Consider the following 23,696-nt stretch of genomic DNA (forward strand, 5'->3'; position numbering starts at 1 on the left):
AATCACCACAGAAAGCATGTTGTAGACACGATTGTTTATAACAGAGTTGCCAGGGACGACTCGCTGCTTTTCCAAACCCTCGGTGACATTTACCTTGACACAAGGAAATTTTTCGAGTCCACTAACAACATGTTTCTTGACAAATGTGAAGATAATGGTTCCATCCTAAGTAGTGTGTTTCGGTACGACGTTTCATATCTGAGCCCTATATACATACATACAGCCTTATGAGTTAATACAAATATCATTATATAAAGTTATTCAGAGCTGTTGATGCGAGAGGATTACCCCGCGGTCCTGCACCCAGATTTCTCCGTCCTAGAATTTCTCCGGCACTATCTCCTGACCGTTGGCAATTGCTTGTAATTTTGCTTTCTCACCAATTTCCTTCTCGGCTATAGATGCAGCAGTTCCAATCAACTTGTTTCCGTACTCCTCTCCATCCAGAATGACGGCCGTTTCTTCCAGACTGAGACTGCCAGTTTCCACAAAGAGGAAGTAGACCACCACACGCTCAAATGCCAGCCACACGTCGTAGGTAATATAGAAATTCCACTTGCTGTTCGTCACGCCGATGGGATTCACGTACTGGTTGAAGATACCAGCAAGTGCGACGAAGACGTTATACAAAACGAGACCTCGGGCGCGCAAGTCGAAGGGTAAGATTTCAATGCAGTACGTAACTTGCAGAGGCGTCCAGCCAACAGAGTAAAAGAAATTGTACAGGAAGATCATTGCTAGAACTCCCTTCGCGTAGCGGTCGTCGCCTCCAGTTCCATCTAGTGCCACCCCTCTTTCATACATAGCCTCAAGTGCTGTCCACACAACATAGACGGCCAGGATACCCGCGGTGGAGATAAGGAAGAGAGTGCGCCGACCAAATCGATTCATCACAGCAGCAAATACCAAGCTCCAAATCATTGAACACAAAGTGAGAAGTGCATTGATGAGGGTCTGAGTGCTCTCCGACTTGTAGCCAATCGAGTCTAGAATCAGTGTGAGGTAGTATGATATCAGACCATTACCGCTCCACTGCGAGAAGAACCCCACAGAAAGTATAATGAAAAATTGTCTGGTATTACCTTTGCTTTGGAAAAAGCTCATATACGAAGTGGTACGTCTCGCCTCCATCTCGAGTTGAAGAACAACGGGGATCTCCTCCATCTCTAGTGTGACTAAAGGATCGGAATCGTCCCCGTTGGCATGATACTTGCAAATGAGTTTTCTTGCTTCATCATCGCGCGCTTTGCTGATAAGTCATCGGGGTGATTCTTCAATCAAGAAGCAAAGCCCAATTTGTAGCACACTGGAGAGGCCTTGAAGAAGCGAAGGAAGTCGCCATGCCCAGGTGCTGTTGATGCGAAACGTGCCGTAGGTGACCCAAGCAGCGACCCAAGCAGCGACTAAAGCACCTAGGTTCCACAGGCTGTTGTATATGGCGACCTGTGGTCCCTGTTGTCTGGGAAATGCTAACTCCAGGAGGAGGAGCGGTGCCGCAGTGATGTTTAGCACGAGGCCCATGCCGATGATTCCTCGGGTAGCAATGAACATCCCCACGTTCTGTGCCGCGATTTGGAGTGCAACGCCGACTAAAAGAACGAAGGCACCAACAAAGAGAAGTCGACGACGGCCAAATTTGTCGCAACTGATAGCGCAAACAGGCATTATAATGATCTGGCCAGCATTTTGTATAGCATTTAAACTATGCAGAATTATGTCAGTTTAATGTTCTTGCGCATCAACCGGTAATTTACGTTCAGACTGTTGAAGTATATCTGGCTCGATTGATCACGTACAGACCCAACTCAGAAGCCCCGGGGTTATTGAAAGGGTTCTGCCAGGTGGTGAGGCACTGCAGCCCATTCATCATCGACCCATCATAAACTGTTGCGTAACTCGAGATTTGTAACAGATCAAGCATTAAGTTAAGCTTGATAGTTCCGGAGTTCGAGAGCCATGATAGACCAGCGCCCCTGCTCCCCAACGCACCGACCGTAAATGGCGACTCTGTTGTTGGCTGAGACATGACCGTTTTTCCACACGATTCAAGGGACACACGTAAATAATAAAAGGTTATTCAGGAACTTTATATGCAAAGCTCCATAAGCTAGTGGTACTAGTTGTCAAAAGTCCCAAAATCAAAGCTTATCACGCCTCGTGAGGGGATAACGCCGACATTGCCGGGAATTTGCCGGATTTTGATTAAAATAGACCAATCCCTGGAAAGGTGTTGGCGACTTGAAGCAGGGTAAATCCAGTATCTTATCAAATTGCAACCTCGAGGAGCTGGGCACCACTTCAAGTATGGCAACTGACCGTCACCAAATACAACGCTGAAGGATTGACCAACAGCCAACGCGCCCCCTATCCCATTGCACACCTATCAACAAGATAACGGTCCACAGGTTGGTTCTCGACCTTCATTGTTGTTGATGCCCGTTTGTACCTCGGCCCAATAGGACCTTGCTCCTCACCAGGATTAATTTCTCTCTATCTCTCACCAGCATAGCTCAATGCATGGGGTTTGGTCCATCAATTGTTTTTGTTTTTTTTCGCCGCCTGAGACATGATCACATGTTCTGTCAGCCACTAGTGTAGCAAGGTGCTCGCGGCAGCTTTCATCCCCCGGAGCAAAGACACAATGTTTCCCCACATCGCTGAATCTGGCAATTGTCTGCCATCTGAGTCCTACGTTCAATTTGAAAACACCGCCATGATTACCAATGCCTTGACTTTGACTGATTTGGACAGTGTACCTTATTCTAGGGATCATTCCCAAGTGTGGTACTCCTAACCATAGTTCAAGTTTCTTAACATTCTAGAGGTCGTTACGAGAACTCCGGCCGACGGACCACCACAGAAGTTGAAACAGACTATAGGGTTATTCTCACTCTATATCTTCAAGTCCAAGCGGCCACCACCTGATTAGCAGTAAGATCTCTTTTCCTCGAGCATGCGGGTAAGAATTGGGCTCCAAATTACCGTTTTATTTGATTTTATTACTTTTTTCGCGGAAATATATATTTCAGGTAAGGTGATGCTCTTCAATAGCTGATAGAACAAAGATGGCGAATATGCCAAAATGATCGTTTAATCAAGATAATTGCACGGACTTCTCGATATTAACGATAACATTAACCAAATTAAATTGCAAAATGGAAGACTTGGTTAGTGGTACAGGAGTTGAGAGTGGAGTGAAAGATATCTGTTCTATATTGCGCCTATTCCTAACATTTGGCTCTAAATTCACTTTTGGCGATTACCCACCAATCAACTGGGCTTGTGGTTTAGTGGTATAATACTCCCTTAGCATGGGAGTGGTCCGGGGTTCGATTCCCCGCGAGTCCAGATCTTTTTGTTTTTGCTTTTTTTCCGCTCGGAAATATTGCCAAGACACCATCCGCGCCTTGCCAAGACTTAATGGTCCAAGGCGTTGCATTGTCTTGTGGTCGGACAGCAAATACCATGTCAATGTCGGTAACTAGGTTTCTTTTGTTCAAATTAAGCCCAATTCGTGCGAGGCAGCTCTTGGGAGCTCTACTAGTGCCTTGTCAGGGGCAATGTTTCACAACCCTTATATTCAGCCTTATACCCCCACATTTCCGCTTATTGCTTTCCTCCCGTTAAACCTTTACCCTTGATTTTCATTCGCTGAAAATGCATTATATCCGGGGATTGGTCTCGCGGCTCAGCTTTTTGATTTTAGCATCGTCTGTCCTTGGAAAAGATGACGCGGACTATAATCCATCGTCAAATTTTCGGCCTAACAATGTCACAGGTCTGAATCAGCTTTATACCTGGGTTGGATCGTACGTTTCATCCATCAATTCACATGAGCTAGTTCGCTGAATACGTATAGTTACTACCACGGGACCACAGAAATCGAACTGAACCCCACAATCGGGTATTCATCAAACGATACAGTATGTCCGATTCACAGAGACCGCACCACAATCCTGAAATGGGACTCGCTCTTGGCAATCACACAGCGAGGCACATACAACTCCGGCATAAACCCAGTCAATCTATGGCTAATCTTGTTTCCGCCGAACCACAATATGTCCGACATGCCATACGAGATTGATCTGCTTCACCGCGGCACACCTCTTATGTACCCCGTCATGTCGTCACTGTGAGTCCCCTACCGCTATACTATTTTCCTCTTCTTTCGGATACACTCCTGAATTGACCAGCCTCACGTGGAAGCACCAGGAGAATAAAACCGTCCCCGATCATTTCAACATCACTACAACCAAAAATCCCAATTCTTTGTTTACTCTTTCGGGAGAAATGCATAGCGACCTAGCCCCATATGACGGAAGCGCATCCTGGCCTTTGAAAATCGACATGATTCCGTGCAACATATCCGAAGAATACGGTAATTGGAGTATGAGTGTCCCCCAAGCAGAATGGTGGGATACGGAAGACTGGGACGAGTTCGTTCTACCGAATGTGACGGTGGATTTTGATGCGCACACGTCTAATCTGACTATGGATGGGGATTTCAGCGCGTCTCCATTCATGCGGTCAAATGTGTCGCGCTATTGGTGGGGTGACATGCTTTCTGCGGAAACTATCCGGGGCCCCATTCAAGTTCGCTTCAGTGGTGTTTTGGATGCTTATAATTCGGATATACTCGATGTCAATTCCACGAAACCGACATGGTTACGGACTGTTGGCTTTGGGAATAATTCATTGAACATTGCAGATTCATCGAATCGTGGGCACAGTCTTCGATCTACTCTGTGGGGTGCTCTTGTGGCTCCTTTAATTGTTGGTATTGCAGTTTATGCATAGATGAAATTTCAAGAAACTTTGAACAGCACGGCTGCCAGTTCGTAAATTCATCACGGGTAATTGTTATATGAATGATTTACCTCTAAGTGGAGCTAGTAAAATTATCCAGCAGGCCTCGTTATATAAAGGCAATTATTACGACACGTGGAGAGAAGACGCCTACGAGAAACAAGATATCAAAGTGCATGGAAGCATGCGAAAATAGTTGATTGTCGCTAAAACTCAGTTGTGACACAACTGTCCAATTCTAACCCCTCCGTATGAGCAAGAATTGTGAGAGACACCCAGCAAATGAACCCCGATGGTGAAGATGCTGTTTTACTGTGCAAACGGATCTTCGGTGACTGTACGTTGGGCAGGATCCTGAGCAGGAGCCGTAACCGGGGCCATAGCCATTTCATCAAAAGCGAATTGGTTGGCTGGGTTTCGGAAGCAGTTCTCGCTGGAATGACCGGCTTGGCGATTGTGGAACTGACAAAAGAACGGCAGATGATTAACCTTACCCAAGGTAAAGTTGTGAGCTTGATTGAGCGAGTTGAGGCGACGGTCCTCGGAAACGACAAAGTCCGCAAAGGTTGCTTCAATAGTTGTATCGGTAGAAACTTTCGAATTGAGGAAGCTGTCGAGCCATGGGTGCACGGCTGGGTTAACGCCGACGGCGTTCAGGAAATGGTAAAATATGAGAAGAGGCGTGAGCTTTGTCGAGTTGCACTCTTGGAGCTCGCCGAGGGCCAAACGCCACTCGTTGACGAAGGCCTGAGGTCTGTCGGAAGTGTATGTGGTGTTCATAAACCTGAGGAAATTGGAGAAGCCAGCTTGGTAAGACCGGGCTGCAAAGGCGCGGTGGAGGTTGGAGTATGCAGCACGTGCATTGTTGGCATCGAGAATATAAAACTTGACCGTCTCATGGACGGTGGCGTTGAGTAGTGGGAGGAGATAACGACTCGCAGTATCCCACTGGATACGAGCCTCAACTTCGATGGGAGTAGGCTGTGTGGGGTCGACTGCTGGGCTCACTCCAGACACCAGTGAGAAGTTCGTAATATCGAAGGTTGCGCGAGTCGAGGGTCCACTTGAGTGAAGTGGTCCACGTCGAAAAGTTGGACTCGCCGATAAGAGTTGGCACAAGGTCGAGGAGGGTTGGCTCAGCAAAGCCCATGGAAGCCATTTTGGTGATAATATTCACGAAAGGAAGGCTGAGAGTGTCTGTACGAACATGGAGTATTGATAAATGAAAGGAATGGAAATTGGATTGATGGAATTACCTCAAAGGGGTTGGAGTTGGGAGTGGTGGAAGTTCTGTGTTGGTGCAACAGCTGGTCGAAGCTATAAAGGAAATTCGGATAAACAAAGATGATAAAGAAGGAGCGATAAAGGGCTTATCGCGTATGAAGCTACACACATGAATGTACAACAACAGAAATGCCAAAGTCCACAGCGACTTCCTTGTTGAAGCTGAGATCGGGATAAGCTATTTGCCGCCATATTCCTCGCCATCTGATATGTACACAACTTGAGAAAATAATGCATCGATTTTACAAAAGTCTGTCGCAAAGAATACCGAAGCTGGATATAGCAGAAATCGAGTCGTTCCGAATTCAGATCAAGTCTTAGAGTGTATCATCCTTGACCGGGCAGCCGGGAAGACCTCGAGAATTTGAATATTCATACGAATTATGCGATATCGAATACTTGTGTTAACCTTCTCCCACCTAGAGTTCAACCTCGACAAGAGAGCACCAGCTGCCTTATATTTCATGTCCAACTGGTATGCTTGACCGAGTTTCAGATGGTCAATATACTTACCTATGGTCTTGACAACACGGAGTGTGTAAGCAGTTCGAAGGTAGTTTCCATATTGACGGTAGCCTCAATTTTTATGCGAAGGCCTATCACTAAGACCATTGACCGGTAGTGAGAGAGCGTGCAAACGCTGCGGATCGAGTACATGTTTAGTGTGATGAACTATGTAGCTGGGCAAAAAGTGCAGAACACCTTGGTATTTTAATCCATTTCCTACGCTAGATAAATGGAAAATGAGGGTCCCCATCAATTCAAAGCCTTAAGGTCAGTTCTTGAGGATAAAAATTGGAAATGGGCTGAACATATTGCTGATGGAGAAAAGCCGAGGTGTCTCGTAGGCGAAATGAACGGTGTATAAATATACTCGCGTTTTCCTCATAGATCTAATCCCAGACAGCTGCGACTAGAAAGTCTGTCTATAATCATCTCTCATTTCGAAGTAACCCAAACTAAGGTCTTGCATCGTGTCGAGTATATTGTAAAATATATCAGGATCCAAAGAAGCGAGTCCATGACCGCCAAGCATCAGTAAAGATCTACGTAGAAAGCAATTGCGATTGGGTTTTCGACTCCTTTCATTGGGTTGTAAAGTACGAACACTAGGCTCTTAGGAAACAAGATGATGCTGATTCAAAGAACTGAATTTGTATGACTTTGCGCTCCAACTCTAAACAGGATCCGACACTGCAGTGCCCGCTCCTTTGACGATATGACTAATAAGTGAAAATATTACCCTCGAGTTCCCTTTTCACTGTCTATATTGCTTAATCGGTAGGACAACCAATTTAAAGCTCACTTAAGTCGTAGCTTTAACAACAGCACTGATACTGCGAGCAGTGTGGTCGATATTGGAGCTGTTGAGCCCACTAAACGAAAGAAACATGTCAGCTTAACGCGTACTGCCAAAATATACTTAAGAGACATACGCGATAGAAATTCTCCCAGAGTCTTGAAGATACACATGGTACTTATCCCGGAGGAGAGTGACCTGTTCGACGGATAGTCCAACATATCTAAAGGAAGTCAGTATGGAGACCCTGAGTCCGATCTTGATAACACTTACGAAAACATTCCGTTCTGTTCAGTGATATGCCGCCAGCTACCTGGTGTTTCCAATTTCTCTAACGCTTCCCTTAGCGCAACTCGACGGTTCTTGAGTTGGTTTGCCATGTCGCGCACTTCCTGTCGCCATTGGCGCTCCAAAACCTCATCTGACAGAATTGTTTCAACAATCCTGGACCCAAAATCGGGCGGCGCGCCAGACTCTGATCTTGCAAGTAGACTGAATTGCGCTTCGATATTCTTTCCCGCCTGCTCGTTTGGAACAAGAACCGAGATAATTCCAACGCGCTCGCTGTAAAGCCCAAAGGACTTTCCGTACGTTGAGACGAAAATAAATGGGATTTCCTGCTCAGCAAACAAGCGAACGCCTGCAAGGTCGGCATCAATGTCTCCCGAGGCAAATCCGGGATATGCGGCATCGAAGAAAGCCAAGTGACCGCGCTCCGAGAAGATAGAGGCTAGCTCTCGCCACTGCTCTGGTGATGGATCACATCCAGTTGGGTTCTGGGCTCCAGACTGGACAAGAATGACGGATTGAGTTGGCAAGGATTTGATAGCCTCTGAGAACCTCTCAAAATCGAAGGTATTTGTCTTGCTGCTAAAGTAAGGCAGAAGACTGGTCTTGATTCCTGCAGACTGGAATACGTAAGGATGATTCACTAGGACATGATCAGAATTACTTCCGTATGGATCACAAATAGACAGATAACTTACACCACGAGTCCGTCGGAAGGAAGATCTCGGGGTTTCCATTCTCCTTCCATGGTCCATAATGATCTTTCAATAGAACTGCACCGACATGGCATCCTCCACATGCGCCAAGTGTCTGGGCTGAGACTATTCTAAGAAGGCAAGTTAGCTCTTGATAGGTTTTTTAAAGAGCATATCACGCTTCTTTTACCTTTTTTCACGCAAAAGACGACTATCGGCCCCAAAAAGCAGCTTGGAACTCAAGTCCCTATAACCCGGGGAACCCACAGCGGAAGGGCGATACTCATGATGCCAATCAGGATCATTGAATATTCTGTTCTTTGCCTATAATATAAATATCAAACGTTTAGTGATGTATCTCGGGTGTAGAATGGTAAACTTTGGGGAGTGGTATATATACCTCTTTCACACTTGGTTGCAAGTATGCTTTACCTTCGTCCGTTTTGTACACGCCCACAAGGAGATCAGTTCTGTTGGGATCAGTATCGGCTCGGAACTTGTGAGAGAGAGCTGCAAGGCCATCTAAACATGCTGTCTTAATTCGGGTTCATTAATGTGTCAATTGTATTATTTACCTGCTGCTCGGGCCGCTGGGACACCTTGAAAGGGATCTGGAAAAGTAGTTGTTGCTATGCTACCCATTTTGTTTCTGCTGATGAGCGGGGGAAGTGGGATTACTGTTAGATCTTATAGCTGCGGGGAAATATGTGGCTTAGGGTGATATTCATCCAGTAGCACGTTATTGGCAAAACGCCATCATGTCGCCATATTAGAAATGTGTCAGATAGTCTATTACTATATACGATCTCTCCATCAGGAACTATTTCTATGGTCAACCTACTCGCGATATCGGCCTTGTCTCCCGTAGAAGCCCGGAAATGAATAATCAAATAAAATAAGTGAAACATAGAGCGCCCTTCACACTGACACAATACGGTGAAGTAATTGAGTGACGGGCTAGGACCGATAAAACGGGTTGAAAAGCGAAGTGCACAAAAACGTATAATACCACATAGGCGCTTGTATGTGCGATTTACATTGATAAAATCCGCATCCGCGTCTCCTATACGTCTGACGACCGTTTATAGCGCTCAATGGCTTAGTGCCTTATTTTGGCCTTAATTATGCCTGAATCCTGCCAGATTTTAGACCGCTTTTAGGCCTTTATGTATAGTATAGTGTACACTATATTGTAATCCATTCGGCGCGGAATAACATTGCCCCTGACCCTCAAAAAATGATGCTTTTCATGCCATACAAAATTCATATATCCCCAATTTTGGGGTGGTTTACAAGTCAAAAAAAAAAAAAAAGCTTTTAAACCCATACAAATCAATGCATCACCGTACCTTTGGGCATTTCAAACTTTTATCACTGCACTTCTACTACACAAGGCCTTTACAAATTTTACCCAAGTGCTTCCCAATTTCATCATAAAGATCCGGGGATACCTAGATTTGTATGGAGTAAAAAAGCTTTATTTATTTCAGGTAGTACTGCTCATTTTCTGCATCAACCTTGCAATCGCTGGATCTAAAATGCTATAATTCCTGTGATCGCATCGAGTCCTTGATAGTGTCGGCTGGGGGATACAGAAGGTGGCTCGGGGATGCACATCACGGAAGCGGGCACTGGTCTATCTAGGTAACTTCGAATTCTCTTTTCCGAAGTATATTTTGAACCTTCTCTTAGCTATATACCGACAAGCAGGGAAGTCCATCGGAGTTAACGTCAAATTCGAATTCATGGTACTCCAACCCGGAGAATCGATGCTGAATATCAACTGCGACAATGATTCGGATTTGGCATTGCTGGAACACTATTGATCTGGCCCGCCTTGTCACCTACCGGCCTGCGTTCACCGATAGTTTAATCAATGGGGGCCCATGTGTGAACAACATACTGCTAAACGCTATTTACTATTCAAGTTCACTGATCAGTGAGCGTGACTTAAATCCTTCTAGTTTGGGTCACCAGAAAACGGCTGGAGCGAGTTATTATTCCAGGTTTTGCCAGCTCCTCCACCGAGATGCAGATCAACCAACCCTTCCAACTGCTATGGGTTTGGTAATTTGCGCAACATCGCTTCTTTCTAGAGGACTTGCACGTGAGTGTATGTAACTTTACAGTAGGGCGCGCCGGATGGTTGCAGAACGGGATCTCCAGTTGCGTGCGAATTTCAGAGAAATTTCTCCCAGCTTCGGCCAATTGTCTGTGGAAATTGAAAAAGAGATGCAGAATCGTCTGCATCTTGGTATGTTTGCTCTCGATAATTTGATTCGTCTATATGTCGGAACTCTAGCGACTGATCCACCACCAACGCCGCCTTCAGTTGAAATTTTAGACTCTCTTGAAGAGCTCGAGGCGTGGGTACTATACACTGATGATCCTCAGTCGTCAACCCTTCCCCTTCGAACATTTGACCCAGTACCCACCCGTGCTGTCTCCACCTTCACGGCTCAAATTGGGTTGTATGGAATGCTCTCCAGAATTTTGCAACTGTTTTTCAAGGCCAACGATCCCACAATACAGGCATATGCCTCCTGCTGGATCTTAAAAGAGCTTCTCGAAAACCAACTCGAATCATGGAGACAAGAGCTGCCCCACGATCTTCAGCCTAAATTGATCCAAGATTAGGATATCCACCTGATTATCTCGCTCTTTTGTTAGCATTGAACCATTCATGTCCAAGGAAATAGCTAATTAAGCAACTAGGGTAAGCTACCATAATGTGAAAATCCTGCTGCAAAGACCATTCTTAGAGCACGAAAGCCTGAGGGCTTATCTAAGCGACAGACGTCGGGTGCTACTTGAAGATATCTGCTTGAAAATGCTCTGGCAATTTGGCGAATACTCACAAAATATCGCGAAGCCTTCTCTTTTCGACGAGCGTCTTTGATGACCTCTTTCTCTGTGTATACGGCCTTTATAGCCTTCAGAGCACACCCTCGATCAGATGGAGATACAACATCTTGCCTTGACACCATCTGGTGCATGCTTGCTGAATTAGAGGCCGGACCCAATTCAGGTCTTGGGAAGGTTCTGACGAGGATAAAGGGAAAACGTTTCAACCCAGAACTGTGTGATGATTCCCTACAGAGTCGCTTGGAGTGTGCAATTCAACAAGAAATGAGCAGTCCTGCATTTCACGATCCGGTGGCCACCGAACAGACAAGTGTCGTTGGTCGTGACAAAGACTTAGCAGAGATAATTGAATTTGTGAGCCTATGGCGTGCCGATGGAAATAGCGTCTCAAATGGATGCATGATGCTCTTGGGATGATAGCCAATAACCGCATGTTGTATGACACATTCAGAGCCATTGCGAAACTTTTTTTCGGAGAGAGGACGAAAAATTTGGAGATGGCGAATCTCGGTCAACAACTGTACGTCGGTGTCCTCAGATCGGTCAGCTTTGAACTCGCTCATTTCACTTCCGATATCAAAATTGACCTTTTAATCATTGTTGTGGTTCTCGCAATGCTTGAAGTCAGTTAAGAGTTTATATCTCTTTGTTTGCAAATCATCTAATCAAAATATAGCTATACCGACCCCATGGAGAGAGCTCCATGGATCAGCATTGGACTGCTTCCCTTGCGATATTGGAGCGTAGGGGACCTCTGTGTCACACAGCCGGTGTTGCGCATGAGATTTTTGTGGATCTGAGATACCATTGGGTGAGCATTCACGTCATTCAAGAATTGGAGTTGGCAATTACTAAATTCCGGGCGCCTGTAGGTTATCCATTTTTTGCGATCGCGACGATCGAACTTCCTTTCCCGAAAAGAATGGAAAACCATCCCCTGGCAGGGTGATCCGGACTTGCTGGAACCGAAAGTTTGTCACCGTCTGAAACTCACTCTATGCAAGAAGCATTGGTAACTTGGGTCGATCATATTCGAGCTCAACTCGACCGGTGGAAAATCCATTAAGCGACTACATATCCGTATGACTCACAATTCAAAGCGCCAGAAGCGCACAATGTCACCATGAAGCCAGTTTTTCGCCGCTGGAATTCGGGCAAAACGGAGATCCTAACCCCAGATCCCCTGTTTTATCCCAGTTCGATGATGGCTGTCAGCCTTTGCTTGTACAACACAGCCTGTTTGAAACTGTTCGAAGTTCGAGCCCCACGAAATCCATCAGAACAAAGTGAGTGATATAGGCATGCTTGCAATATCGGTCTCAGCATCTCCTACTTTTTTCAACGTCAGCCAAATCCGCTTGTCTTGAGAGTGATGCATCCGCTCCGAACTGTTCTCGATCAATTTGAAAAAGAGTCACTACAATGGCTAGAAATCAATACCCAAGCCTCAATCGCCATACCAGGTGATTACACCCATCGGCACTGAAGTGAGCTTCCATGTTATTCACTGTCTTCTGAGCAAATTTCTGTACACGAGGAAACAGCTCGCGTTCGTATTTCTCAATAGCCGTATTCAATGATGGAAATTTGCCCATTTTCAAAGATACAAGGGTGTTACCAAGTTCCAGTGCGTCAAGCATGGCTGCATTCACACCAACTCCGGCAAATGGCGTCATCAAATGAGCAGCATCCCCAGAAGAGTCACTCCAGGTCGTAGATCCCATTTGATTCCAACTGGAAGCATGTAAAGTGGGCGCGGAATCAATTTGTCGATACTTTTCAAAATCATTTGCTTCAACTCGATTGCAGAATCGCTGTAGTACCGTTCCACCAATTCCTTGCGGGCACTACCAGGCTGTGTCCAATCAATGCCGCAGTCCTTGATAAACCCCTCCGGCACCCTGAGACATGCATAGGTCCGGATGCTACCATCCCCTATCCTCTGGATTTGGATGGCTCTGTCTCCATCGAAGGAAGGCAGGCTACCACGGCCGACGTAATCTACCATCCAGGGGTGGCTCTGGTCGACGTCCAGCGCCCACAACTCAATCGCCGTGATTCCCGAGTAAAATGACTCGACATCAGTAAGCAGCTTGCGCGTATGCGACCAAACCCCTTCTGCGCCCACGATGAGATCAAAATCTTTCTCCACGGATCCATCACGGAAATGCAAGTTCCAGCTATCAGTTCGTCCGCCGGGAACAGCGCTGGCGAGTGTTTTGTCATAATGCACGTTCTTTCCATCCAGATTCTGGAGAAGGATATCCTTTAATTTTGCACGGTCGATTTCCGGTCGATGGGACATACTTTTGTACAGGTGGTTGCGACATGTTTCCATCCCAGAGAACCACACCATCTTGCTTGACCACCTTGAGAACATCGCTTTCGGGCCGTGCATGCTGGATAAATGCATCCCATAGACCGGCTTCGCGGAATGCTGCCTTACCTGCCTTTGGATGTAGATCCAGAGTACCTCCTTGGTTCCGCTCGTTGGGGGATGCATCATGTTCAAAGAGCGAGAAAGGGATGCTATTCTTTTGCGGAATATTTGCTAGCGTCAGACCAGCAGGTCCACCGCCGATGATGGCAATCTTGGGGAAGGAATCCATCTTTAAAGGCTATAATTACTGAGCTCAACCGTGCTCAAGCGGATGGTATAAATAATACGTTGGCTCTCGGCCTCATGGGGTCGGCTCGGAGTTGCGTACATTCGGTGGTAGTCTTTTGCTCGGAGATGTACACATCGGGACGGCGATGCAAAACAACTGAATGAGGGAGCTCCGAACTTATGCCATGCTCTTCCCTCCGGGAACTTTTCGAATAAAGTTTTTGTGTTCGGTAGAAGACTTTCTATTTATTATTTTTGTAACGCAATAATGTAGACCCTATTATTTTGCCCACTCCAGCAAAACTCGTTTTTCAAAAGTCTGTCGGGGCTTAACAAGACACGATAGAAGAGAGAACGTAGAATTTTAATGTGTAACAGAACACTCCAGACCAACTTCCTCAGATAGACACCGCAGAGTTGAAAACATGATCCTGGACAATAGAATGTGCGTAGCGGGAGGTTCGGGGACGCCGATCAAAGACGATAGTGATAGCGGTGTCGATGGAGGGCCGATGGAGGGTGAGGCTGATGATGATTAGGAAGGTTAGATAGAGCTTATAACCTGTCAGGAGAGGACCACATGCAAGTGTATGGTGGAATGTGAGAATGCATTGAGTGGTTGAAGAAGCTAAGTTACTGATAGTATCAAATCTGGCAATAAAAAACTGTACGATATACGAATACGTATATAGTGGAAAACCTTCAATGCTGTCAAAGTTTCCGCTTCACGCAACTTGAGACATTTTAGAGCACTCCTCTCTCCCCTCTTCTCTCTTTCACATTACTCCTTCCCGGTTCATCTCCAACAGCTATGCATCTTCGTGCGTACACAAAGCTTAAAAATCCCCACCCCTAGACGCTAACCCGTATAGACAAGTATAGCGAGCTCTAGATACGGACACCCCGAACCTACCGGAGGAAGGGTCGTTTGCTAGGATTGATGAACTTTTGGAAGTTCTCCGAGCTTACGCTCGCAAGCACGGCTTCTACATCTTGAAATAACACGGAAAACGGCTACGCATTCGAGGCAATGAAGAAATCATGTCATCTTATTTGCTGCTCTGCTAGAAAGTCATTTAACAGGAATGGTGGTACAAGTAGCTGTATCTGGAGAATGCACGCTTCCTGGAACCCCGATAGGGATGACTGGAGCTTAAAGGAGGAAGGTGGAACTGCGACAGATGCAGTCAGAATCAAGCTCAGTGCGACAGACCGTGGGTTGAAGATGATGGTTGAGCTTGATAAGGACGTTTGCGTAGGTAGATGAACGCTGCATACAACATACATTGATTAATTCAACTCGCAGACGCCGACACGTACATGGTTCTCCGGCTGCGGTTTCCTACAATATCGTGATGGATGCTATCAGTCTTGTCACTCTATGTGCCTTTCTAGTAGACTCAAAACGCCATAAATTTCAAGTTCTATGCATGACTGACTATAGTGCAGCGTTTCCCATCCCATTCCTTTTCCTTCGATCATATCACCTTTTTGGTGTCAATCACATCATCTGATTCCAGCCCCCTTCTCTTCTCTGCAACCCAGGTGGTCTATGTTCTGTCTGCCTTCCCTCTGTCGCTTATTCGAGCTCAATGGTGCCAGGAGGCTTTGAGGTTCTAGAAAGACGATGTTAGCTTATGGCTCGAGAGTAATAGAGGTGAGTAAAGACTTCTACTTACAAATCATAGACAACACGGGCAACGCCCTCGACCTGGTTGCAAATGGTGCGCGATACATCCTAGGGTAGACAAGTCAGTAAATGTAGGAGGGAAATGGTACTAGTGCTTTAGGAGTATGAGGATGGAGTGCTTACCTTGAGGAAGGCGTTATCGAAGTCAAACACGTCTGCGCTCATGAAATCTTTAGTACCAACGGCACGGAGAATGATGATGTAACCCCAAACTCGCTGGTCACCAAAGACACCAACACTGCGATTAGTATCGAGACCGGCGAAGGCTTGGGAGATCTAGGAGAGAAGAATTAGCTTGTACCCGTGTTCACTTTTATGACTCGCTCGACTTACCTTGTCGTAAAGACCGGCCTCCTTGATCTTGGAGATGAAAATGTGGTCGGCCTTGCGGGCAATCTCCACTCGTTCCTTAGTAACGTCGCCGAGGATACGAATAGCAATTCCAGGGCCCGGGAAGGGGTGACGGTTGACCAGCGACTCGTGAATGCCGAGTTTGCGACCAATTGCCTATACAACTTAGTAATTGAAGATATAATTCAATGTAAGGATCAGCATACCCTAACTTCATCTTTGAACAAAAGTCTGAGCGGCTCAATCAGCTATAATAGAAGTCCCGTTAGCCATTGCGTTAATGAAGGAATAGATAGGAAGTAGACTTACACGCAAGCCTTGCTAAACGAGCCATGTTTGTCAGTAAGTAAATCAAACGATACCAGGCTACTTGGACTTACGCCGTTCATCATCCGCTATATGCTGGTTAGTCTAGATAATTTTAGGAAGGTGGTATTACTTACCTCAGGCAAACCGCCAACGTTGTGGTGAGCTATTGTCAGGTCAGATTTTGTACACTTCTTTTTGATTCTTTGTGGGCAGTTTTCTGCTCTCTTGGTCTGCTTACTCTTAATAGTGGCCGAAGGGCCGCGGAAGCTCAACGATTCGATACTAAAATAGCATTAGTTTCTTTGGACTTAGCAGTTACATTAAAACGACTTACACGTCGGGGTATAATGTGCCCTGGAGGAAGAATTCCACCTTTCCGGAGTTAGGGGTGTTCTCTGCTTCTTTCTCGATCTTGGTATTGTTAGCCAGTGAAAGTCTCTCGGAAAAGGTTAAAAGTACCCTGATAGCCTCTTGCTCGAACAGATCGATGACTTCGATATTGTCAGTGCCATATCACAAAGCCACGACAGCAAATTACCCACAAGTGGACCCAATGATTTTCCGCTTCTTTTCGGGATCAGAGACACCCGCAAGACGGCTCATGAACAGCTCGCCAGCCTCAACAACTGTGAGGTTAATACCGAGGTGCTTGCCGAGGTTAACCTTGACCGCCTCGCACTCATTCAGACGCATGCATCCGGTGTCGACGAGGATGGCTTTAAAGCGATCTCCAATAGCCTCACGCATTAGGGCCGCTCCAACAGTGCTATCAACTCCGCCGCTAACGGCGCCGAGTACGAGCGCTCGCTCGCCAACAAGCTCTCGAATACGAGCGATCTCGAGCTCGGCGAAGTCGCCCATTTTCCAGTTTGGTTGAGCTCCACAGACCTCAACACTGAAGTTACGAAGGATGTCGGTTCCGCGGGGCGTCTAGATAGTATTAGAGAGGTTGTGGTATCAAGGGGTCAGGTAACGAACGTGTTCCAATTCCGGATGAAATTGTACGCCTAGAAATTGTAACGTTAGAATCTTGCTTGGCTCTGTGCGAAAAAAAAAATAAAAAAGACCAAAAAATGATAGGTTAAATGGAAAACGAACCAAAGATAGGCTTCTCCTTGTGCGCGATGCTAGCGTATTCGGAGTTCTTAGTGGCACCAATGACCACAAAATCCTATTGGAGTTAATAAAAGTGGCCCGGAAAAGAGCACACTTCACTCACCGTAGGCAAGCTGACTAGCTTGTCGTAGTGGGACATGAACACAGGAATCTCATCCCCCAAACCAGCGAAAAGCCGGTCGACATTACCATTAACCTTAGTGATTGTGACGTCGGCGTGACCATACTCTGCGAGGAAAGTGTTAGAATTGATTTCAGATAGTGTTTTAAAGGTTACAAACCTCGTGCCTCTCCGCGGGCAACATTGGTCGAGTTGATTCTCCATGCGATCTCCTGGCAGCCATAGCTAGATGAATGTGATTAGTGCCGGTTTTATGCCCGAGTATGCGAAAGCAAGCCATACCAAATACCCCTATGAGTCGCGCGTTAGTTGATTTAAAATTGAGCGAACAAAAGGCAGAAAGCAGACTCACAGAATGGGTACACCAAGGTCAAAAACAGCGGGGTCAACATCTACACAAATAAGCATACACAACCGGACGTTTAGGGGACGAAAACCTTACGGGGCGAGCCCTCGTCGTAGACAGAAGCAGGACCTAGTATCTGAGTCAAATCCGGGCACAAACAATGCAGTCATGACTTCCTACCTCCAGAGAACACAATTCCTTTAGGCTTCCATGTCAGATCAGCGATCTTAGTGGTACACGGAAGCAGCTCAGCAAAGACGCCGATAGCCCGAAGTCGACGTAGGATGAGATGGCTCGTTTGAGACTTCGACAATGAGTCAGCATTTGCCATTGGGCGAGGTTTCAGGAGCCAGGCAGTAGTAATGAAGCTCCGCTATCTGAAAGGGACCGAAGGATGGGCAGAGGGGATATCCGATACATACGCCGAAATCGAGAACGAGTATAGTCTATAAAATTAAGTGTTAGCCAATCCCTTCTTCAAAATCGATTGCGGCTGCACAGTGATAGAAGCAAGTTGGAGAGCGAGGACAATTGAGTTTCTAAGAGTGCCATTTTAGCTCTCCGTGGGATTATGGTGGTACGTACGTCAAAGCTGTTGTGAGGCGCTTCGTCCGTGACGTTAGGAGCCATTATGATCGTTGTTTCGGCGTATCGAGGGGATTGGCGGGGTTCACAAAGTCAGAGATAGAAAAGAAAAAAAACTAGATGGTACATTTACCGCCTCCTAAATAGGATACCGCCCTTCAAATCATGACTTATGATTCGAGAAACACGTTTTAGTTCGGCAGTACCCGTGGCAACGCCCCTCACCCCTCAATCCTGGGGTCTTTTCGAGGGCGGTCTGGCCTGGTTGGTGTGGCAGAACTAGAAGGCGGTCTACGGGTTGTCTATAAAGGATAACCCCTCCCCCAGTCAATATTCTTCGTCAAGCAAGCATCCACTTAGTCAATCCATCATCATCTGGCCCTGTGGACCCCTAGTCATTCATACTCGTGTTCATGCAATAGTCATGCAACATTGGGTGCATAGATCTTAACTAATATGGATGTGCTTCCAAGGTTGAGGTCCCGAGGAACAACGGCTAACGTAAGAACTCGTAGAGTTTGCAACTACGGTGTGGGAGGTGCAATTCGAGAGATCAGCAATTAAAGAAGAAGGCGATTTGATTCCTTTCATTCTCAAAAATACCTCGAAAGAACTACTGGAGGAACGTAGCGCTATGTGAATATTAAAATGATTGCTTTTGATCGGGGAAAGGAATCTATATTACATATATCCATCGCATATTATATTACGAAGATCTAGGTCAATCTCACTGTATACTTGCTTTGCGTCTCCAACCACGTTTTGAAATCCTTGAGACTAGGGTGAATATTCCGATTCTCCTTTACATCCGCCCTGTATCCTTCATTATGGAACCACTTGAACATGTACCCCATATCCTTAATCATAGCCATAAGCCCAACTCCAAAAAATATATACGTAGTCGGTAGCGGTCCACCGGCTGTCTCCTATAATATCCGTGCAAGCAGACTATAGGTCAGCTCATCACCAACCAGCGAGAGCGCACAGTCTTGATACGCCTCCAGATTCAACACCTCCGCAGCAACAGCCCCAATGTCACTGACACCCATCATCTGGAGCGGGGCCCCATGCATAGACATCTTGAAACATGTCGCAAAGAGCTTGCCAGCAATGTCCGGTGTCAGGTTCTCGTAAAATGCAGTTATTTGAATCCTTGGTCTTTTTTAGAAGATGTTGCTCGATACGGTGTTTGTGTATGAAGTGCAGAATGCAGGTCAGGTCTTTGATGGATTTAGCACCGCCGCGGTCAATGGATGAGTAGATAAAGTGCTTCGCATTGTGCTTGAGTGCTTCGTGGATCATGGATATGCCTTGGGGTTCCTTCAATGCACCGTTGCCAATTGCAGCCTGGGAGTTGACTATCACTCGTCCGGACTTTGCATATGAATTACAAAGGTTAAAGTATACCTGAACGGTGGAAACACCCCATATCAGCTTTGAGGCTAGAGCATGAGCTTTCTTGCACAACTCATAGGGCCGGTCCAGGTCTCCTTGGAGAATGTTGATATTGGAACAATTTGAGTAGCTTTTGTGCCGATGTGGACTGGGGATTGGGGGTTACAGCCAGGATCTGGAATGGCGGATCGTGTCTCAGGAGCCTCTTGATCAGTCAGCCTCCTTGTTTTCCGGTGGCGCCTGTAATGAGAGTTGCACTCATAGTTAATAGAGTGCAAGCTGTGCAGGTTGGAGAAAAGCAAGGGAGGGATGTGGATTGGACGCTTTTATTAAGAAACAGAGCTTCCTTGGCCTGCAGAATCAGCTTTGATGGTTGATATCTAAGGGTTTGAAATATTTCGGTCCGAAAGCCAAGCGGATGACCACTCACTGCCATTAGAATGGTTGAGAAATAGCAATACGGCTTTATCAAGACGATCCGGACATATGTTTCGTATCCCTTTAATTTCAATCATCACATCAGCGCAGATGTGTATCTACTATGGTCTCCCGGTAAATGTCCATAGATGAAGGGCCGGCTTCCTGGTTCAACGATGTCTCTGTTATTGATGGTTCTAGATCCTGCGATGTCCAGATCGAGGAAATCCGCAATGAATCCGCGGGGAACGAAACATGGATGTGCTGGATTTGATCTTCGGATCCCTCGATCTGGGAAGTATGTTGTTGGTTGTCACGCGTCGTAGCAACACGCTGCATAAGATGAGAAAGCGGCTCCCAAAGAACCCACCCCTTTGGCGGCCCATCACGTTGCCACCATTGATACGTGAGGATTGCAATTCTCCACCCACGATCCTCAAGGGCAGAGGTAGGGCGAACGCAAAGCTCGGACAGAATGAAGGCAAAAGCATGCCATTGGCGATACATCTGGAACATCCATGACCACTGTCTTGTCTCCTCGCTACTTTCGAGGAGATGCGCAAATTCTAATATTTCAATCGCCGTCCGGAAAAGAACCTCACGACGTTGTTCCCAGACTCCTGTGCTCAACTCGCCCGTTCGCTCTAGACTTAAATGGGCGGTCAACCATAACCGCGCCAGGGCAACCCGGGTAACTGTGGCGGCGACCCACTGAATGGGGATAGTACGATCACAGAATCGAAGGCATTGGTTCTCGATGAATGTGTTAAGCTCATAGAGTGCAGAAATGGTGTCCTCAATTGTTAATTGATTTGAGCGGAGCTGGAGGCTCGAGCCGTGCATTAATTGGCGGTATCGCATGTTGAACTCGCATCGAACCAGGAAGAAAGTTGTTTCAGCAAATCCCGTTCGCTGTGTGAAAGGCTGTTCTGATTCGGAAAACAGGTCGCTATCATCGGTATTCAATGGCAGCTCGGTATCGTAGGTTCCTTCAAAAATTTGGGGAGTCGTAGCTTGATACTCCGAGGTCTGTGTATCCAACAAGTAGATCTGCCACCATAGTCGACGGCGCATTTCCGTATCAAACGGACCAAGTCCAAGCTTTGTGCCATCTCTGTGTAGCCCCAATCCCTGTGCAAGCCTTAATACTACTGCTGTCATGGCCCAGACAAATCGTACATCACCAGATCGCCATCTGGCAATCAAGAACAGGACTGCAGCCTGTACAATGGTGAGTTGTTTGGCATGTAGAAGGTCTGCGCGGGCAAGGGCCTGCTCTGTCGCAAAGCGGTAGTGTCGCAAGGCGGATTGGTGATCCTCTCCTAGCCGATCACGACACTCCTCGGGCTCCATGCTTGTGACGGCCGCAAAATAGACTGCGAACACAAGCGCTTCAGAGGTAGGATCAAGGAAATCAGCGTTGGTTGCTGCTTTTCCGATTAGTTTACGAATGCTCGGCCTGTGGAGAATCAAGACGAGCGGGGCAACATTTCTCTCGTAAACATCCCATAGTGCTAAACTAGTGACTGGCGACGGGTGTAAATCGTGAATATTGTAGGCAAGTGAACGGAACCCGAAGAGAAATGTGTTGGGGTTCTCATCTAAATCTGGCTCATTTGGGGTTGCACTTTGTCGACATCTGACAGTTTTAATCTTGAAGCGAGATCATACAGTCAATCAGCTGAAAGTGAAACCAAGAAGTCCGGGGTTTCAAACAAACCTCGTTTTGGAAGCTCACAAGAGCCTCATGGTTCACATATCGACTGGTGTCGCCGTCGACAATCAATTGACCAAATTTTCTATCCCGAACATTCACCGGCCTCTCGCTCAACGGACTATCCCGAGAAAGAAGATACGGGGAGGCGCTACTGCGGGAGCAAGGTGTTTCTTCCTTATTCGAATCGATATTTGACCTTATTCGATTGGCTCTTTGCAGCTGTAGCTCGAGATCTTGCACACGTGACACCAACTCGGCTTTCAACGCTCGTTTTTTCCTCCGTGGTGCGCGACCTGGAGGAGGAAACACACATTCTACCCCTAGCTTGACACAGCCAGTGCAGGGCATCGTTTTGCTACAGCGCGTTTTTCGATGGTTACATTTTTGACAGCTGCGGGTTTGCGGCTCATTTTTCTCAACTGCCGCGCCAGCCGGGCTTGAAATTGTCGCCATAATCCGGAAGGCGTTAAGTTCCGGGGCAAAGTAGATGGCCGATGGATTAGATGTGGTGTAGTGGCGTCGGCCTTAATTTACCGCCCGGTGATGATTCAGCAAAGTATACTCAACTTGTATACTCTGCATGGTTACAAATCTTGGTCCTATAATCAATTCGATTAAGAAATGGGTAAATGGATTCCCAGAAAGCTATAAATATGGCTATGGCTCCAGTGTTGGAACACTCACTCATCATCGCTTCGCTTTGTTAACCCAAACCCTCTTCTATATCCATCCCCGCCACCATCACCATGTCTATCACTGTTGCCATCGCAGGTATCACCGGCAAATTTGCCAAGAGACTTGTATTTCACCTGCTGAAGCAAGATGGTGTCTCCGTTCGCGGATACTGCCGTGACCCCAGCAAGGTCCCAGAGGCCGTTTCTTCGTCGCCCCAAGTGGCTCTGTTCAAAGGCGATGCCTTCGAAAAGGAGGCAATCCGCACTTTTGTCACTGGCTCCGACGTGGTGGTCTGCTGCTACCTTGGAGATGACAAATTGATGGTCGACGGACAGAAGGCATTGATCGATGCGTGCGAAGAATCCCAAGTCCCTCCTTATGTGGCCAGTGATTGGGCACTGGACTACACCAAGCTCAAGCTCGGCGAGCTATTCCCCAAGGACCCTATGATTCATGTCAAGGCCTACCTTGACACCAAGAAGGTGCAGGGCGTTCATATCCATATTGGTGGTTTCATGGAACCCATATTCAGCTCCTTTTTCAACATCTTCGACCCTCAGACCAATACTTTCCGCTACTGGGGAGATGGTAGTGAGGTTATGGAAGGCACCACCTATGAGAACGCTGCGGAGTTTACTGCTGCGGTTGTTGTGGACCCCAAGGCTACCGGTATCATCCGATGTAAGTCAAATTGAGAGCATTCACCTCGATGGATTCCTAACATACCCTTGCTCAGTCCTTGGTGGCCGCTCCACAGTCCAGGAAATCGCCCGATCATTTGAAAAGGTCCATGGCATTAAGCCCACCCTTGAGAGTCATGGTTCCCTGGAGGAACTATATAAGACCATGCATGACAAGCGGGAGAAGAACCCGACAGATATCTACAGTTATATGTCACTGTACGTATCCCACCTGACCCCGTCTATTATGAAAGGCCGATGCTAACACATATAGCTTCTTCTATTACTATTGGATCAATGGTCAGACCTTTGTGGGTCCCGATTTGGACACTACGAAGTACCCTAGTGTGCAGGCGGTTAGCTGGGAAGACTTCATCCGCCAGTGGCCGTTGGAACAGCTGCCGAAGGCCTACTTTGCACTCAGTGCATAGGGAGGAATGTACATGGT

The 23,696-nt window shown here is 46.8% G+C and overlaps 10 protein-coding genes across 10 annotated transcripts; 3 read left to right on the plus strand and 7 right to left on the minus strand.

The window, feature by feature from the left end:
- Positions 1–318: 318 nt before the first annotated feature.
- Positions 319–1,921, minus strand: N7455_007287 (Major facilitator superfamily domain general substrate transporter; the record flags this gene model as incomplete). Its single annotated transcript, XM_065605580.1, has 3 exons — positions 319–1,244; positions 1,308–1,702; positions 1,797–1,921. 3 exons carry the CDS (start codon positions 1,919–1,921, stop codon positions 319–321), a joined length of 1,446 nt encoding a protein of 481 aa, XP_065461434.1.
- A 2,137-nt stretch (positions 1,922–4,058) lies between these two features.
- On the plus strand, positions 4,059–4,797 carry N7455_007288 (uncharacterized protein; the record flags this gene model as incomplete). The annotated part of the gene is made up of 2 exons (XM_040957773.2): positions 4,059–4,132; positions 4,194–4,797. 2 exons carry the CDS (start codon positions 4,059–4,061, stop codon positions 4,795–4,797), a joined length of 678 nt encoding a protein of 225 aa, XP_040811842.2.
- A 318-nt stretch (positions 4,798–5,115) lies between these two features.
- On the minus strand, positions 5,116–5,965 carry N7455_007289 (uncharacterized protein; the record flags this gene model as incomplete). The annotated part of the gene is given in 2 exon segments (XM_065605581.1): positions 5,116–5,804; positions 5,815–5,965. The coding sequence occupies 2 exon segments, from the start codon at positions 5,963–5,965 to the stop codon at positions 5,116–5,118; spliced, it is 840 nt and encodes a 279-aa protein (XP_065461435.1).
- A 1,431-nt stretch (positions 5,966–7,396) lies between these two features.
- N7455_007290 (uncharacterized protein) lies at positions 7,397–9,015 on the minus strand (the record flags this gene model as incomplete). The annotated part of the gene is made up of 7 exons (XM_065605582.1): positions 7,397–7,466; positions 7,527–7,613; positions 7,664–8,321; positions 8,377–8,504; positions 8,564–8,697; positions 8,774–8,904; positions 8,949–9,015. 7 exons carry the CDS (start codon positions 9,013–9,015, stop codon positions 7,397–7,399), a joined length of 1,275 nt encoding a protein of 424 aa, XP_065461436.1.
- Positions 9,016–10,164: 1,149 nt separating this feature from the next.
- On the plus strand, positions 10,165–11,010 carry N7455_007291 (fungal specific transcription factor domain-containing protein; the record flags this gene model as incomplete). Its single annotated transcript, XM_040962556.2, has 3 exons — positions 10,165–10,261; positions 10,338–10,440; positions 10,506–11,010. The coding sequence occupies 3 exons, from the start codon at positions 10,165–10,167 to the stop codon at positions 11,008–11,010; spliced, it is 705 nt and encodes a 234-aa protein (XP_040806999.2).
- A 1,903-nt stretch (positions 11,011–12,913) lies between these two features.
- Positions 12,914–13,847, minus strand: N7455_007292 (FAD-dependent oxidoreductase; the record flags this gene model as incomplete). The annotated part of the gene is made up of 2 exons (XM_065605583.1): positions 12,914–13,544; positions 13,567–13,847. 2 exons carry the CDS (start codon positions 13,845–13,847, stop codon positions 12,914–12,916), a joined length of 912 nt encoding a protein of 303 aa, XP_065461437.1.
- Positions 13,848–15,425: 1,578 nt separating this feature from the next.
- Positions 15,426–18,409, minus strand: gua1 (GMP synthase (glutamine-hydrolyzing); the record flags this gene model as incomplete). Its single annotated transcript, XM_040962555.2, has 22 exons — positions 15,426–15,462; positions 15,526–15,584; positions 15,660–15,812; positions 15,870–16,043; positions 16,094–16,135; positions 16,197–16,208; positions 16,268–16,282; positions 16,331–16,359; positions 16,435–16,478; positions 16,531–16,607; positions 16,656–16,687; positions 16,739–17,126; positions 17,175–17,203; positions 17,295–17,367; positions 17,416–17,540; positions 17,594–17,658; positions 17,716–17,724; positions 17,786–17,825; positions 17,876–17,908; positions 17,960–18,083; positions 18,202–18,225; positions 18,365–18,409. 22 exons carry the CDS (start codon positions 18,407–18,409, stop codon positions 15,426–15,428), a joined length of 1,629 nt encoding a protein of 542 aa, XP_040807000.2.
- Positions 18,410–19,290: 881 nt separating this feature from the next.
- On the minus strand, positions 19,291–19,443 carry N7455_007294 (uncharacterized protein; the record flags this gene model as incomplete). Its single annotated transcript, XM_065605584.1, has 1 exon — positions 19,291–19,443. The coding sequence occupies one exon, from the start codon at positions 19,441–19,443 to the stop codon at positions 19,291–19,293; it is 153 nt and encodes a 50-aa protein (XP_065461438.1).
- An 835-nt stretch (positions 19,444–20,278) lies between these two features.
- N7455_007295 (uncharacterized protein) lies at positions 20,279–22,346 on the minus strand (the record flags this gene model as incomplete). The annotated part of the gene is made up of 2 exons (XM_065605585.1): positions 20,279–21,829; positions 21,897–22,346. The coding sequence occupies 2 exons, from the start codon at positions 22,344–22,346 to the stop codon at positions 20,279–20,281; spliced, it is 2,001 nt and encodes a 666-aa protein (XP_065461439.1).
- Positions 22,347–22,639: 293 nt separating this feature from the next.
- N7455_007296 (NmrA-like family protein) lies at positions 22,640–23,679 on the plus strand (the record flags this gene model as incomplete). Its single annotated transcript, XM_065605586.1, has 3 exons — positions 22,640–23,249; positions 23,305–23,467; positions 23,523–23,679. 3 exons carry the CDS (start codon positions 22,640–22,642, stop codon positions 23,677–23,679), a joined length of 930 nt encoding a protein of 309 aa, XP_065461440.1.
- Positions 23,680–23,696: the final 17 nt, after the last annotated feature.

The sequence above is a fragment of the Penicillium solitum genome (assembly GCF_028829755.1).
Source record: "Penicillium solitum strain IBT 25940 chromosome Unknown utg000004l_segment0_segment0, whole genome shotgun sequence".
In the NCBI taxonomy this organism is placed as follows: Eukaryota; Fungi; Ascomycota; class Eurotiomycetes; order Eurotiales; family Aspergillaceae; genus Penicillium; species Penicillium solitum.